Source organism: Sinocyclocheilus rhinocerous, unplaced genomic scaffold, assembly GCF_001515625.1.
Source record: "Sinocyclocheilus rhinocerous isolate Xijiao unplaced genomic scaffold, SAMN03320098_v1.1 scaffold1585, whole genome shotgun sequence".
Lineage (NCBI taxonomy): Eukaryota > Metazoa > Chordata > Actinopteri > Cypriniformes > Cyprinidae > Sinocyclocheilus > Sinocyclocheilus rhinocerous.
Window position 1 is genome coordinate 10,860 of NW_015642871.1, and position 16,415 is coordinate 27,274.

General features: G+C 37.8%; 1 protein-coding gene across 1 annotated transcript; it reads right to left on the reverse strand.

The window, feature by feature from the left end:
* Positions 1–1,700: 1,700 nt before the first annotated feature.
* Positions 1,701–12,023, reverse strand: LOC107756905 (LIM domain-containing protein 1-like; the record flags this gene model as incomplete). Its single annotated transcript, XM_016574232.1, has 3 exons — positions 11,579–12,023; positions 10,404–11,492; positions 1,701–1,802 (listed from the first exon to the last, which is right to left on the reverse strand). Coding segments are annotated over exons 2-3 (1,183 nt in total), but the record flags the coding sequence as incomplete, so codon positions are not given.
* Positions 12,024–16,415: the final 4,392 nt, after the last annotated feature.

Genomic DNA, 16,415 nt, shown 5'->3' on the forward strand with positions numbered 1-16,415 from the left:
ACAGAGGGACTGTGCACTTGCAATGCATTGGCCAAGCATTCGTGTCTTCATTTACGTACTGCACTCTGACCCAGGAGATCAAACACCTGTTTCTCTCATTCACTCTCTGGCTCCAGCTGACCAAACACATCAGACATTCCTCCATCTGCTCATCGGACCCGTAAGCCCACCTAACTCACACGCTCCCCGCATTCCTCTCTAGCGGGCAACCGCTCTCTCCTGCGCAACTATGCGCTGTGCATTCTCACTATCTTTAGTCTCGTAATCCGTGTAAACATGTGGAGGTACACACGTACACGTTTACTGCGCTCATAACAAGACTCTGGACACACACAGAGAACTAAAGAGCCGTTGCGGAGAGCGACGCTGTGGGTCAGAGGCAGTCATGCAGAGGAGAAGCTCAGGAATGCTCATTTTCCTTCAAATAACTGCCAGTCCCAGGGGCCAGAGCGGAGCTAAATAAAGAGTGAGGCAACAAGACTGGATGAATGCATGGAATGAAGGTTTATCTGAACTTCACCGCAGTGCATGGGCTCTGTTTAGTTTAGTTCAGTCAGACCCAGTGCTGTTGCCTGTCAGCCTATATGCTCCGAACACACACATATACGCCCGAACCACAAGCTAAATCATTTACAAAACACAGACAAACTGAGATGAAGCCTGACATCCAACACAGACCAGACCTACAGCTTCAAATTTGACCGTCAAACATAAATCTGTGCACATACATATTAGCAACAAACAGGGACAAAAGATTCCATTATAACAGCTGAAACAATAGACATAAAAATATAAATACAAATATAAATCAGTTACTTTAAATTGTAATAATATTTCACAATATCACTGTTTTACTGTATTTTTGATCAAATAAATGCAGCCCTGGTGAGCAGTAGGGTTGTGACGGTGAGGAAATTTTCCCACCGGTTAATCGACGTGTGACAACACCGGTAATACCGGTATCACCGTGGGGGCGGGTGTGACATAACCGGTGTTGCAGCTTAACACCGGTATCACCTTCAGCACCGTCTATCGCGGCAAGCCTAGTGAGCAGAAGAGACTTCTTTTAAAAGCATTAAACAAATCCTTTTTTTTTTCATGACACAAACCACATTGAATCTTATCTTTACGATTCTGATTTGGGCCACTTCCATATGTGGTCCTAAATCCGATTCAGGTCAGATGATTTGCAATGCGACCGCAGTCTGAACGGTCATATCGGAATTCATGCGACATTTACATCACACTAGATGGACATTCGTCATAATTCTGCACTGACAGGAGTCACTCCAAAGATTTTATATGCTGGTATGATCACTCGGTGAATATGACAGACAGTTGTGGATGTAGTCAGTGGAGAGACGCAGAGGTGTTGAACTTATAACTATTGCAGTGACAGCTCTATACAAGCTAAACTTATGGGGTCCTATCTTAAATATTTAAAGGGGTCATATGATGCTTTTTTAAAGATCATTATTTTGTGTATTTGGTGTAACAGAATATGTTGACATGCTTTAATGTTCAAAAAAACACATTATTTTGCTCTGTGTCTTCTTATCTTTGCTCACGAATTCGCTGACTTCGGTGGCACATCAGCTTATAAATGAATGTGTAAACGATTACTTCAGCAGCCCCCGTGTTTACTTCCGTATGACAGCGAGCTTATATCTTGAGTGAGTTTGTATGACACACACACTTACTGCAAGCGCTGCAGGTGAAGCAGCTGTCATGGTACAGGTTGCCCATGGCCTGACACGCCTGACTCGCTCCATACACAGCCTTGTTGCACTTCACACAGCTGCCTGCAAAAGAGCAAAAAAACAAACCAGATCACACTTTCAATTTCATTCTATATAGGTAAGAAGAACTTAATGAAAGAGTGTGTAAGAGGGAAGGCAATGCTGAAGAGGCGTCTGAGCATCAGTGCAGAGGTCAGCTGTGTTGTGACACTAACCACAATAATGTTTGTTCTGACTGGACAGTCAGTGTGAAGCACTGATATTGATATTGGAGATATTGGGAGTTATGTAATTACAAATAGAGGTATTGGAATTACGTTAAACTAAAATGTTGTATTTCTTATCTAGACCACAGCTCTGCACATTTGATTCACTCTTTCAAACAAGCTTCATGAGGTGCATACCGGGATCAGGGTTACCAAGTCTGCGAAACAAAACTAGCCCATTGGCCAATCAAAAATAAACCAAGACTAGCCAAATCCCATAATCAACCCATAAAAGTAGCTCAATTTCATGGGAAAACTGCAGGTTTGGCAACCCTACCTGGGATACTTTTTAAACAGTATTGATTGAGGGATTTGTGTTCTTTTGACTGATCTTCTTTGACTATCAGTTTCCTTCACTCATAAAAAGATTTAAAAAACAAAAGCAAACATTTTAAACAAAAATAAAATGCAAAAGGCACATATTATATTTGTCTACAAAAATAATTTCAAGATTTCAATTTCGAAATTTTTATTAAAAAAAGATCATAAGAAACCGTCATGTTTGTCAAATCTTTTGACTGATAATGTAACTTAATTGTAATAATGCAATTGATATTAAAATCATACAAAGTTGTAAGTACATTAGATTTTAAATGTTTTTAACTACTTGACAAGTCAGTAATCTGTCTAGCTTTGTTCCCTTTATTTTTAACTTCTCAACTGGAAAACTGGTGCAACTCCTAGTTAAAGCATGATAAACCACAGTGAAATACACTGAGTAGCATTTACTTTCAAACTATTCCCTCTCAAAAATGATTAGTATATTTCACAAATAAATATAATGAAACGTCAAGCAACAAAATGAATTAAACATGAAATTTTAAAGGCTGAAATTTTCTTGTAAAATTTATTCCAACAATCTTGCACTATTTGCAACTTCGAAAAATGTTTTACACTGTAGTATGTTTAAAGGGGTCATATGACGTTGTTCAAAAGAACATTATTTTGTGTATTTGGTGTAATGCAATGTTTTTACGTGGTTTAAGGTAAAAACAAAAAAAATATTTTTACAAAGCTCATCGTTCTGAAAAGCGCAGTGTGCTCTGATTGGCCAGCTATCCGGTGCATTGTGATTGGCCGAATACCTCAAGCATGTGACAGAAATGTTACGCCCCTTACCATACAGTATTTGGAAACACACAGCGTCTCCACGGCAGCGGCGGCAACAATACTACAGTGAGAATAAAAGTTATGCCTCCTTTCTTTATGCAATTCGTCTAACACAGTGACGTAGATTTGTGGGGGCATGTTTGAATGAGGCGTTTTAGGAAGGCATGGATGAGTCTTAACTTTTAGAAAGAATATCTCTTTGGGTTAGAGACTTTAATCTTTGTGACTTTACAGATCTTATATATGCACGGATATATATACATATATTATGTATACAGATCTTACACAGATACACACACACAAACACAAACACACACACAAACAAACAAACAAACACATACACATATGGTATGGTATGGTAAACAAGCAGACGTTATGTATACAGATCTTACACAGATACACACACACACACACACAAACACAAACACACACACAAACAAACAAACAAACACATACACATATGGTATGGTATGGTAAACAAGCAGACCCTATGACCTTAAGAGAACATTACATTAAGATGAGCTTAAGATAACTGCACAGCTGAAGTGAAATCACAAGACTGTCTGTTAGGAAGGTGAGCTGAGAGCACAAGAGGCTCTTTGTCCAGCTCTGTTGGTTCAGGCTGGTCTACGTGGCATACGCAAGGAGAACATTTAAGCAAGCATGAGCTGAGATAACAGCGTTAAACAGACAGAGGTCTGCTCTTAGCCAGCGCTGGCCCCACACAAAAGAGCCTCTGTTTCATCTGGTATTCAGCAAACATCATGCTAACAAGTTCTGCCCACTCAGCAAAGCCTGATCCAAACGCGCCAAGCACAGTCAGACTTTCTACACAAACACAATCAGACCCACATCTGCTTTACAAAAAGTGTTTGAAGCGATTAATTTAAACACCATGTTGTAGCACTTTTAAACTGAGTCTGGATTCAAAACAATTTAACATTTAAAAATATTTTTGTATGTAAGAATTAATTAGGGTCAGAATTAGGCCTGGGCGATACAACGGTATCGATATTTATCGACGGTACGCCTTCTTCGATAACGATAGAAAAAATATTCGATATAGCGCACGATATAGGCACGTGCTATGAGTGATGCAGACAGCACACACAAACACATGCTGAATTGAGTGCTGTGCCTGCCTGTGATGAGGAGATTAAATAATAAGAATAAAGAATGAATATTAGTCGAATTTAAAATAAACATTTGCATTTGAATGTTAGGTGTGCGTCAGGGAGAAACCTCCACAAATTTGTGACGTTTATTCCTTTTCACTGCGTCTTATATGTTTTTAAATGCAATCTGAGCGAATGGCGCTTCGGCTCTTTGGATTAAGCAATGCATAAATACATGATGCTGTTTTGTAAAATGACATAGACGTATTTAAAGAAACATAAGTAATTAAAATGTCAAACACAACAAAATTACTAAAACTTAAAAGGGGTCCTATTATGCTTTTTCACTTTTTCAACTTTAGTTAGTCTGTAATGTTGCTGTTTAAGCATAAAAAAGATCTGCAAAGTTACAAAGCTCAAAGTCCAATTCAAAAGGAGATATTTTGATACCGAACGATATGAAACATTATATCGTTGATAAATTTTTTGGCTATAATGCCCAGCCCTAGTCAGAATGACATGTTGACATTATGATTTCCGTCAATGCATCGCATGCTAGGAATTCGTGATTCATCACAAAAATCTCGAACCCAACAATCAAAATTATAGGAAATCTTTAGCTGGGAGCCAATGAGTTGTTGTTGCCTGCTTATATGTCATGTTTCACACAAAATCTCAACGAAGACTCCATAGAGCAGATACTAATGGCTAGCATTGCAACGCCACTTTCCAGCGCATTTGCAAGTTGTAAGCTGTTTGTTTATGAAACTAAACAATGTAGATTTACGTTGTGGTTATGCTCTAAGATGGCGTAAGCAACATTTTCAAATAAATAAAGTGCATTTCCGATTACATTCGGCACTAGGCACTGAAGTAAATCATACTCGGCAGCACTATTCACAGCAGAAAATAGGTTGTGTTTACTCAGCATTAGAATACGGATGTAAGTCCCACAGTTGCGTTTATATAGCATTTTGTTTTTTACAAGCATGAAAACTGCATAACAGAACGGATATCATAAAATTTGTGGTGTGCGTTTCCCAAAAGCAACTAAGTTCGCAAGTTTCGTCGTTACCAATAGAGTTCAATGGAACTTACCACCATAGTTAACTAACAATGCTTTTGGGAAATGCACCCCAGGGTTATTATAGTTAACTAAAAATAAACCTATAAAAAACTAAACATTTTTGTTACTTTAAATAAAATACATTTTAACTTAACATTAAAAAACTTTAGTTTAACTCAATGTACTGACAAAACAAAAAAAAATATATTAAATAAAAATGACATAGACGTATTTAAAGAAACATAAGTAATTAAAATGTCAAACAACGGAAAAAAAGGAAAATACAAAAAATAAAAATGAATTAAAAAAAACAACACTATAATAACATAGCCACATTTTTTGAATAAAATGTAGAAAGATAAATGCCAGAAGTTATGGTTATTGGTAAGTTAACCAAAGGATTATTCAGGGCAAATCATAAAATAATCAATAGATCTATCAGGGGGGAAATGTTAGATTAATAGACTAACTAGAGAAAATTAATCAATAGATTAATCAATTAAAAAAAGGTTAGTTGCAGCCTTAGAATTAATAGAAGCTTATTTGATCAAATATGAGCTGCTGCAGATTTTCCAAACTGTTAGACAGATCAAAATGATTTTCTGTGGTAATTGAGCATGTTCCAGATGCTGTCAATAGCGGTGAACCTGAAAACAGCATACAGCCATTCAAGAGAGCAGGACATGAACCCGAGAGCTAAGGGACAGGAAGCCAAGAATCCTAGACGACAATTAAGATAAAGCCATCTAGTCGACAGGCAGATTAAGGAATCCTTCATCAAAAGAGCGCAGGGCACAAAGCATGAATGTCTGCTGTTGGTATGTCTGTGTGCACAAGGCGGGACTCCCTCCCGCCCTCCAACCCAGACTCACATCTCACCCACTGTCTCTTCCAAAACAAAACACAGCAGCAGGGAGAGGCCAAGCATAACCGACTCCAGACAAGGGGGACGCCAACCATTTGGATGTCAGCAGAGGCAAAACCGCCATTAGGCTTCACTAAAGAGTCTTGTAATTTATTACCGTCTCTTTGTCCTCGTTTAGCTACTTTGTAAAATGCAGACATTCCTTAACATCCCGGCGGTGCAGCAGCTGTCAGACTGAGACTATAAACACCCGCATGGCTTACTCTGCCATTTACTGCCAACTCAGCATCCAGAACGCATCAACAGGACACAGGTGGATGTCGAAACATCCTTCAGTGCCTAAACTTGGTCTTCCCTGATGAATGTAAACAGAATAGTTTGGTCATCAATTAACTTTTCAATAGCACATAAATTAGGGGTAATCCACAGCTAGTTATGTACTGCACAATTTTAATGCACTACATGGTGGTAAATAACCACCAGACGTGCAGCAGTCTAGTATAAAGTCTAATATTATATTATTTAGGGATAATTTTTTAATCACGCTGTATTATTAATATGGATTTGATTAATAATTTGATAAGTTTTTAATAAATTTAAATACGTTTTTCAGAAGCTTATGTCATCATAGTTGGGTACATTTTCAGTGAATGGCATCTACAACAAACATCATTTATAGCATTCTCATTTGATCTAATAGCAAAAAAACAAACAAAAACAAAGCATTTCTATGACTTGGCAAAAAAATAGTTTACAGTGGTTAGAAGAAAGATGTCAAATTTGCCATCACTCTCAGCTGTTGTATTAGAAATAGGGATGGGCGTATCGATCCGAAGTATTGATATATCGATATTGACGCGAGTATCGAAAGTATCGATACTCAAACAAAAAATATCGATACTAAGGTGCATTTTATTTACCAGTGGTTTTGTTTATTTAACAAAAATAATAATAATAATAATGCGTACAATATGCATTGAATTGGACGAATAACCTTTGTTAGCGAGTAATTTATATATATATATATATGATAAAATATATTTGCTAGATTTACAATGTTAATAAGTGTGGAACCGTCATCAGTTTGTGAATAGGGTCCTTTGGCGGTATTTACACAACTCCCATTAATATATATAACCAGAATATATACTGTAAAATCGCAAATGAAAGTTTATGTTTACATACTATATGTTTGTGTATGGTGTATATTTATTATGTATATATAAATTAGGGGTGGAACGGTTCGCAGAAAAAAATCGAACCATACGGTTCTCCACACACGGTTCGGCACGCGCTAGGACCGCGGTTCAACTTAAATCTGACAACGCATCTGTAATATGGTTATTTTTATTTGACAGTATATTTTTTGCCTTAACATAGCACATACCGAAACATACCGAAACCGTGATACAAACCAAACTGTGAGTAAGTTGAACCGTTCCACGCCTAATATAAATACACACATATATATATATTTTAACAAATATTTGTATGTATTGTATGTTTTTGTATGTAAACACTTGTATATAATTTATATTGTATATAAATATAAATATTTTAACATTTTTCCTTAATATATACATGTATGTGTGTATTTATATATACATAATAAATATACACAGAACACAAACATATGTAAACAAACTTTTATTTTGAATCGATTAATCATGATTAATCGTTTTGCAGTCCTACTATTGTCCAAAAGATACTTGTTATGGCCTGAATAATTGACGTTTTCAAGGCTTAAAAATAGAATACTGCGTGGGGTTAACGATGAAAACAATGTACTTTATTCACCCACTCCTCAGTATACGAAAAATCCTTGATTTGTTTAGTTCATGCAAGGCCAAAGACAGCATTTGTCACTCAATCTATGTTCTAGTATGAATCAGAGAGAGAGAGTGACTGTCAAGCCAAAGTACAGTTCACACACTCTACGATGGCTCTATATGCTTTTCCAGCAGGAAATTCCTTTAGCAAGACTGAATGATTTACAAGAGCACAATGGAAACAGCAAGTGCAACTAGGGACTGCTAGACCATCACGCTTTATATCTGAGAACTATTCTGCACTGATATCTCAATGCACTTTATCCATATGGCAGTAAAACCTATAATCCATTCAGTTATGGGTGAACTGATTCCCTTTGATATTTTTTTCACCCTTCTACTATATTCAAGTATGAATATTAAGACAAGGAAAACAATAAAACTTTGCTCAATGCACCATCATAGACTACACTTTCAAGAACACAGAGGAAACTGTGAAGACAAGCACATCAGATGTCAACACTTGTCAGCTTCTTCTGTTAGCCATTAAAGCTGGCATACTGAACAAGTTTAGGAACATAGGCTCATTAATAGGTTCCAAATGATATTCGGCTCCTTCTTACGTGACCTTTTGTCATGTGGTGACTCTCAAGCCAAAGTACAGTTCACACACTCTACGATGGCTCTATATGCTTTTCCAGCAGGAAATTCCTTTAGCAAGACTGAATGATTTACAAGAGCACAATGGAAACAGCAAGTGCAACTAGGGACTGCTAGACCATCACGCTTTATATCTGAGAACTATTCTGCACTGATATCTCAATGCACTTTATCCATATGGCAGTAAAACCTATAATCCATTCAGTTATGGGTGAACTGATTCCCTTTGATATTTTTTTCACCCTTCTACTATATTCAAGTATGAATATTAAGACAAGGAAAACAATAAAACTTTGCTCAATGCACCATCATAGACTACACTTTCAAGAACACAGAGGAAACTGTGAAGACAAGCACATCAGATGTCAACACTTGTCAGCTTCTTCTGTTAGCCATTAAAGCTGGCATACTGAACAAGTTTAGGAACATAGGCTCATTAATAGGTTCCAAATGATATTCGGCTCCTTCTTACGTGACCTTTTGTCATGTGGTGACTCTCACACAGAGACCACCCATGTTTTCTTTACGCATTTTAGAAGTCTACTTAGGCTTCACGGTGTTACACTTGTTTATGGACCTCACTCAGGATAGATGGCATATTTAATTTGAAGCAGAGGCTGTGAATAATCACAGTACAGACCATTGGATGGGTTGTACTTGAGTACCTATGGTGTTGAGTACCTTGTCTTGTTCAGACAAAATATGAAAATATGGCTTTCCAAAGGGAAAAAAAAAAACTTTGAGGACAAAAAACTGTGAAAATTGACCAACACAAAACTATAAAGACACTGGCTGAAATTCACTCTTTTTGCATCATGGTAAAGGGATAGTTCACACACAAAAGAAAATTCTGTCATGATTTACTCACTCTCACGTCATTCCAAACCTCTAAGACTTACTTTCTTCTGTGAAATACAAAAGAAAATATTTTGAAGAATATTGGAAACTAAACAACTTTTGATCCCATTGACTTCCAAAAGATTTCTTTTTTTTTTGTTCCACAGAAGAAAGAAACTCATACAGTAAAGACATGAGGTTGAGTAAAGGACAGAATATTAATTTTGGGGTGAACTACCTCTTTAAATATGCCATCTTTCTGAGCTCCATAAGTATATACCTGCACTTTAACCATAAATCCATTTAGTCTTAGGTCAATAAACTTGTAACCAAACAAGTAAACTGAAACTAAATTCAACACTGAGCATGAAAGATAATAAAATACCTTGAGTGTTTGTTTGTAATATCGTCTGCCAGAGACAATTGGTAGGTCTTGTGTAGAGACAAAAGTGAATGAATATAGATTAGTTTTGCAGGTCCACTGCCCACAGAGTGAATGATAATGAGATGGCAATGTTGGTTTAGGGAAGTTTCATACTCAGCGGGCACCATGCGACAGGGAGGAAACTTTCCTTAGTGTGAGAAATATCCATTAGCTTGAACATACTCCCACAGATCACAGTCTAGCTCAATAAAAAAAATAAAAAATAACAGCAAAGTCTGCCTTTGATAACTGAAATGTAATGAAATAAAAGAAATTAACAACAGATTAGAAAAAAGCAGGTCCAGGAATAGCTTCTGGAAAGGAAAAAGCCTGGAAAAGCACTGGTAACAGGGATCTAGGCTACATCGTTATTTCGCACACTCACATACAATTGAATGTACAACATTGTGGCAAGAACCACACACATATAGAGTGAAGGTCAAGTGGAAACAGGCAGAGGGTTTTTCAATCAGCAAGCTGCTAAACACAATTGCAGATGTAAAAAAGATAAATATAAAAACACAAAACTGGCAGTGATCACGTTGTGCTTACCAAAGTACTCAGCCTTTGGCTGGGCGTCCATCTCCTTTTCCAGGCGTTCAGTTAGAGCTTCTAATTTTATTTCAGCCGCAGATGGCCCCTGATCTGTCTGTACATGGAGGGTCTGGCATGGCAGCTTGAGCGCCCGAGAATGGCTGGAAGACTCATCATGGGGCGACTCAACATGGGTAAAAGCGGGCACTGTCGGGTTACCGGGTGCAGAGCTCTTGGGTTGGGATGGCTCACCTTGCTTCCCTCCATGGGACAATGGAGGTTGGGTCACCTGGGTAGGGGAGGGGGTACCAATATTATGAGCTCCCCCGTTTTGATATGTCAGTCCACTGGCAGGCCACTGGGCAGAGTTTGGTTGGCAGTGCTGACCAAGGCTAACCTGTTGAGGCTGGTGATATGCATCCCTGTATGTTCCTGTGGGCGACTGAGAGGGAGACTTCCCTGTTTGAGGGAATCCCTGAGACACTGGAGAATAATTCTGACCCGCTCCAGGTGAGCTAGAAGAGGAGGAACTGTTTGAGAAAGGAGACGATGGCGCCTGAGACGGGTAACCGCTTCTTGATGCCCATGTGCCAGGGGGGCTGGTAGAGGGTGCTGATCGGGCTGGCACTGGTATTGGGTTAACAGCATTACCAGTCTCCTTAATGTCATAAGCCCTGTTGCTGGATCCATCAGGTAAGCTGGCCGAATGATGCTTTTGTCCTTCATAAGATATGTATGGAGTCACACTGGCAGTGCCAACCATTGGTCCAGACATGATGGGTGGTTTGGCTGCTGCTTCACCACCCTGTCTACAACTATTGATGGGTGGTCTGTCTTTGGTGTAAAATGTGTTATTGGACACTTTTGAATGACTTCCATTGATCCTTGCTGCCAAACTGTTTCTTGCCATCTCCTCTTGCTGCTTCTGTATGTGTATTTTAGTCATCTTTGAGGCAAAAACTTTTCTGGTTTCTTCAAAATCCGGGTTGTTTCCCGCATCTCTCTTCACGCGAAATAAGCCGTCCTTCGATGCTTCATACATGTTCAAGTCCTCGATGAATTTACTCGCCTCAAGTCCCAAATCGTCGTATTTATCCATGTTTGCAACTGGAAACACGAACTGAAACACTCAGAAAGAAAGTTTTTAACGACTTCTGTCAGCGGAGGATCTCCAGCGGTAAATTTAGACAAACCATTGAAGATGGGAAATTGATGGGGAACAGCTGTCCAAACTTATTCACCTGTGAAAAGCCACCAGTAAGATCAGTCAAAACTGCAAAAGCCAAGTCAAGAGTTAGGTTTCCACACAGCAAACATCACACGACACAGACTAAAATAGCCGACCCGCGAAAATAAGTGGCCAAGCGTGACGGGAAAGCTGTTTCGACGAAAAACCTCTCGGCATTTTCTCAACCTGTAAATAAAACTAACTGTAGACAGCGACAAAGAGAAGGAAAATCTACTATGAAACGAACTAACAGCTGAGTGAAAAGAAACGTACACCAGCAGAACTGCTCTTGTAACTTTCGGAGGCAGCTCTCCGTTTAAATCGACTGAAACTCGACCTAAACTCTAACATCTAACGAAGTCTACTCCAGAGTGGACGACAGCGAGTTTAAACGGCTCCTTTAGTGAACTCTTCTGCTCACTGAGAGAAACTGAGCGACTCCCGCCGAGTCCCGCTGTGAATGAAGACGCGCGAGAGCGCGAGACCAGCTGTGCAGTTCACGAGCGCGCCAAGAGGAAAACAGTGTCCGTGTGCAGGTTATTCACACGGATCCCTAAACTAAATAACCAAGATCAGTCTTTTGGGGGTTTAGAGAGCTTGTGCTTGAAAGAGACGTGTAAAGACTCTCTGCTGTCGTGTGGTTGCGTTGTAACTTCACATGATTAAAGTAGCCTAGGCTACACTGAAGAGAATTTGCTCACCACTAGACATGTGGAAATAATCCAGCATTTCATTTTATATATTATAGTGAATTTTACATCTAACGTTTAATTTGAGAAGGTTACTTGAGGAGTCAGCTTGGTCTGTTGGACTGGAGCAAAACTCCAGTGTTATCATAAAAGAACGAGCCTGATTCAGCCTGATCATTTAGGCTATGAATGAATGGATAGATAAAAAAAAATGCATAGGCTAGATGAAAGGTTTTCATTTAATTAGTGAATTTACTGTTTAGTCCCTAAAATTCATGTTTCATAATTTTTCAATGCTTCAAAAAGCACCATAAAAGTCAACCCGATCTCATGGAAGTGCGTATAAATAGTACCCCAAATAAAAACCAAAACTCGTGGTATTGATACGCAAAAATGGACTTTGGCGTGTATATGCTACGCGATGGATACGCGAAAACTGCGTATCATATGCACGCCAACAAATTTCGTATCATATGCACGCGAAAACTGCGTATTATATGCACGCCAAACACATGCGTATCATATGCACGCCAAAGTCCATTTTTGCGTATCAATACCACGAGTTTTCGTTTTTATTTGGCGTACTATTTATACGCATTTTCATGAGACCTGGCTCATAAAAGTACATGCACTATAGCTATATTGCAATACTTGAAGTCATTCATCTCTGTGATGAACAAACCAAAATGTAAGTTATTCACTGACAATCTTTCCTCTTTATAGCTTTCAAATCTTTCAAAGCATAACTCGATGCATAATATTCAAATGCGTCACAATGTAAAACTATTATATACACACATCATACACGTGTTTGGTGGTTAACGTGAAGATCACAGCGCCATGCTGATCAGCCTTGCAGGCAGGGTGCGAACTACGGGGGAGCTAGGGGGAGCTCGGCTCCCCTTAATAAGACATGGGCTCCCCTGAAAACGTGATTTGTGAAATTTTGGGGGGTCTCAAAAAATATTGACAATGTGTTATTTTGACGTGCAATTTCAGTTTTGTGTAATGTGATCATCGTGGATTATTATGTGTAAAATTGCAAAAATATCATTCATCCATGCATGACGGCGATTTAAACCTAATTAACTTCAATAAAGATAACTATACATGCTATTCCTGTCATGAGCATCAAGGTGTGGGGGCGCCACTTTTTTACTGCATTGTAGTTGAATTATTGATTTTATTTTACATATTTGCAGTGTTACAGTCACACCAGTTCATAGGTGTGTGTGTGTGTGTGTGTGTATGTGTGTGTATGTGTGTGTGTGACCGAAGACCGCACAAGGTTAAAACTACTTCTTCATTTTATGACTTTTCATTAACTGCTGTGACAGTGATTTTTAATCAGTTACCGTCATGTTTACACGGGTGTTGTTTGTCACATATGAATGTGTTCCAATGTTTCACACCTCTCTTCACTTTGAGACTTGTTTTATGAACCCAGCTTTTTGAGAAAAGTTTTTTCTTGAACAGTGTTCCCTTGCTATCTTTCTTGAAACAAAATTCCACTTAGTTAGATATTTTGTATCTGCAACAAAATTCAGACATTCGTAAGTGTCAACAAATGTGTCCAAATACTTTTTGGGGCCACTGTAGAGCTGCTGACAATGGTTATGCATTATTGTAGACCAGAATTGACAAACAGTTGGCTCTAACAGTCTGAGAGCTGTTATGGTATCAGTATAAATTTGAGTGAAAAGTTGATTTTAAAAATCTATATGAAGTTTAGAATTTCCTGATTATCATGTTTTCCATCAGGCAAAAAATATTTTGTGCTTCAATCAAAGAAAATTTGCATGATCAGTTATAATACTTTATTATTTAATAGCTTACAAATACTGCAGAATGTTAAATATTTTACATATTTTACATAAAAGTATGTGCTTAAAGGTGTTATTTATGAGTTTAAGTTAGATTTTGAATCCCTGATTGTCAATAGTACATGTTCTTAGGACTCCTCCACTTTGGGTGATTTTGGTTTGCCTGTTTTATCGCTTGCCAAGTAATAATCAATCATCTGGTTCTTTAGAAAAATAATAACACACCTCCCTTTAACAAGTTACACGATTTGAAGAAACTGTACGAAGAGTTGTGCCAAAGTTGAATACTTAGGTATAAGGATTTGTTCAGATTCTTGGTAACCGAACTTTTTGGTTACCACTGACTTCCATTGTGAGACGTTTCTCAAAATATCTTGTTTCATATTTCCACAGAACAAAGAAAGTCTTACAGGTTTGGAATGACATGAGGGTGAGTAAATGACAGCATTTTCATTTTTGGGTGTACTATCTCTTTAACCTTAAGTATTCAAAATAGTAATAGTGCTGCTTGCTTTAGCAAACACAACTAATAAATGAAACTAGAAGAATATAACAGACCACTAATGTGAATGCAGTAACACAATACGAAAAGACACAACACACAGGAAATGAATACTCTAAAAATATCAAGTCATCTGGGACAAAAAACAAATCCCTTCCTCTTTTTAAAGTCAGCACATTTGAGGAATGTGGGACTTCTGGGAAATTATTCTACAGTGTTTTATTAGTGAGTCACTTATATAAGGCCATAAGGGACAGCAGAGGGGATCGATTTCAGACTGAATTATGTGTGGTTACTGAGTAACAGGGCAAAAAATGTTTCCAAACAACAGAGGTACTGTCAGCGACTGTCCCAGGACATCAATACCCTAAAGGCATAACACTTCATTTGACATGAAAGGCTTCCTTTATGCCCATTCCCAACTTATTGTTCACTCAAGTACTGAGAAACATATTCTCTGATGCATTTGGAGAAGGTCAGACACTCAACACATAAAGCAACACAGTCCAAACCCATTCAGCGAGGCGCTAACCCGAGCGCGGTGTCAGTGTGCTGTTGTGTCATTGGGTTGGGCTGCAGAGACTGAGAAAATGGGGCCAAATTACTCTGGTGTTGAAATGTGATGACTCAAGTCTCTCCGTTCTCATTTCCAAAGGGAATGATGGGCATTCCTAAAGCGGTCTAACAGTAATCTTATAAAAGAGGGAGCTATTCGTTACCTTCAGATAATTGTTCTATGGTTTCACATGAGGTGTCCTGACAATTCACTAAAAATGGAAATATGGTTTCAGATGTCAGGCTCATTAACTTAAAATTAAAAGGATAGTTCACCCAAAATTTATGATTCCATTTTATTGCTATAGATTAATTTGAACATACATTTTTGATCATATCTATTATGTATGGAAGCCCATTTCCGCCACTGAATAAAAAATAAAACAAGGTAATTGCGACTTTTTACCTCACAATTCTGACTTTTTTTCTCAGAATTGTGAGTTAATATCTTGCAATACCTTATATTTGACTTTATAACACGCAATTGCGAGTTATAAAGTAAAAATTGCGAGTTTTAAAGAAAGAATTGCGAGTTTATATCTCGCAATTGCGAGTTTATATCTCGAAATTCTGATTTTCTTTTTTTCTCACAATTGCAGTTCATATCTCATAATTACCACTTTTTTTTTTACAGAATTGCGAGTTATAAAGTAAAAATTGCGAGTTTTAAAGAAAGAATTGCGAGTTTATATCTCGAAATTCTGACTTTCTTTTTTTCTCACAATTGCGAGTTCATATCTCATAATTACGACTTTTTTTTTTTTTACAGAATTGCTAGTTATAAAGTCAAAACTGCGAGTTATAAAGTCAGAATTGCGAGATATAAACTCGCAATTATGACTTTTTTTTATCGGAATTGCGAGTTTAGCTATATCACGCAATTCTGACTTTCTGTTTTTCTCAAAATTGCGAGTTCGTATCTCACAACTGTGACTTTTTTTCTCAGAATTGCGATTTATAAAGTCAGAATTGCGAGATATAGCCTAAACTCCCAATTCCGAGAAAAAAAGAAAGTCAGAATTGCGTGACTTTATAACTCACAGTTTTGACTTTATAACTCGCAATTGCGTGTCACACAATTCTGAAAAGTCAGAATTGTGAGATAAAAAGTCGCAATTACCTTGTTTTATTTTTCATTTAGTGGCAGAAACGGGCTTCCATAATTATGCCTATTGTGTACACTTTAAAAAAAAAACAGATTACTTTGAAACTCTTCACTCAGAAATTGCTAGA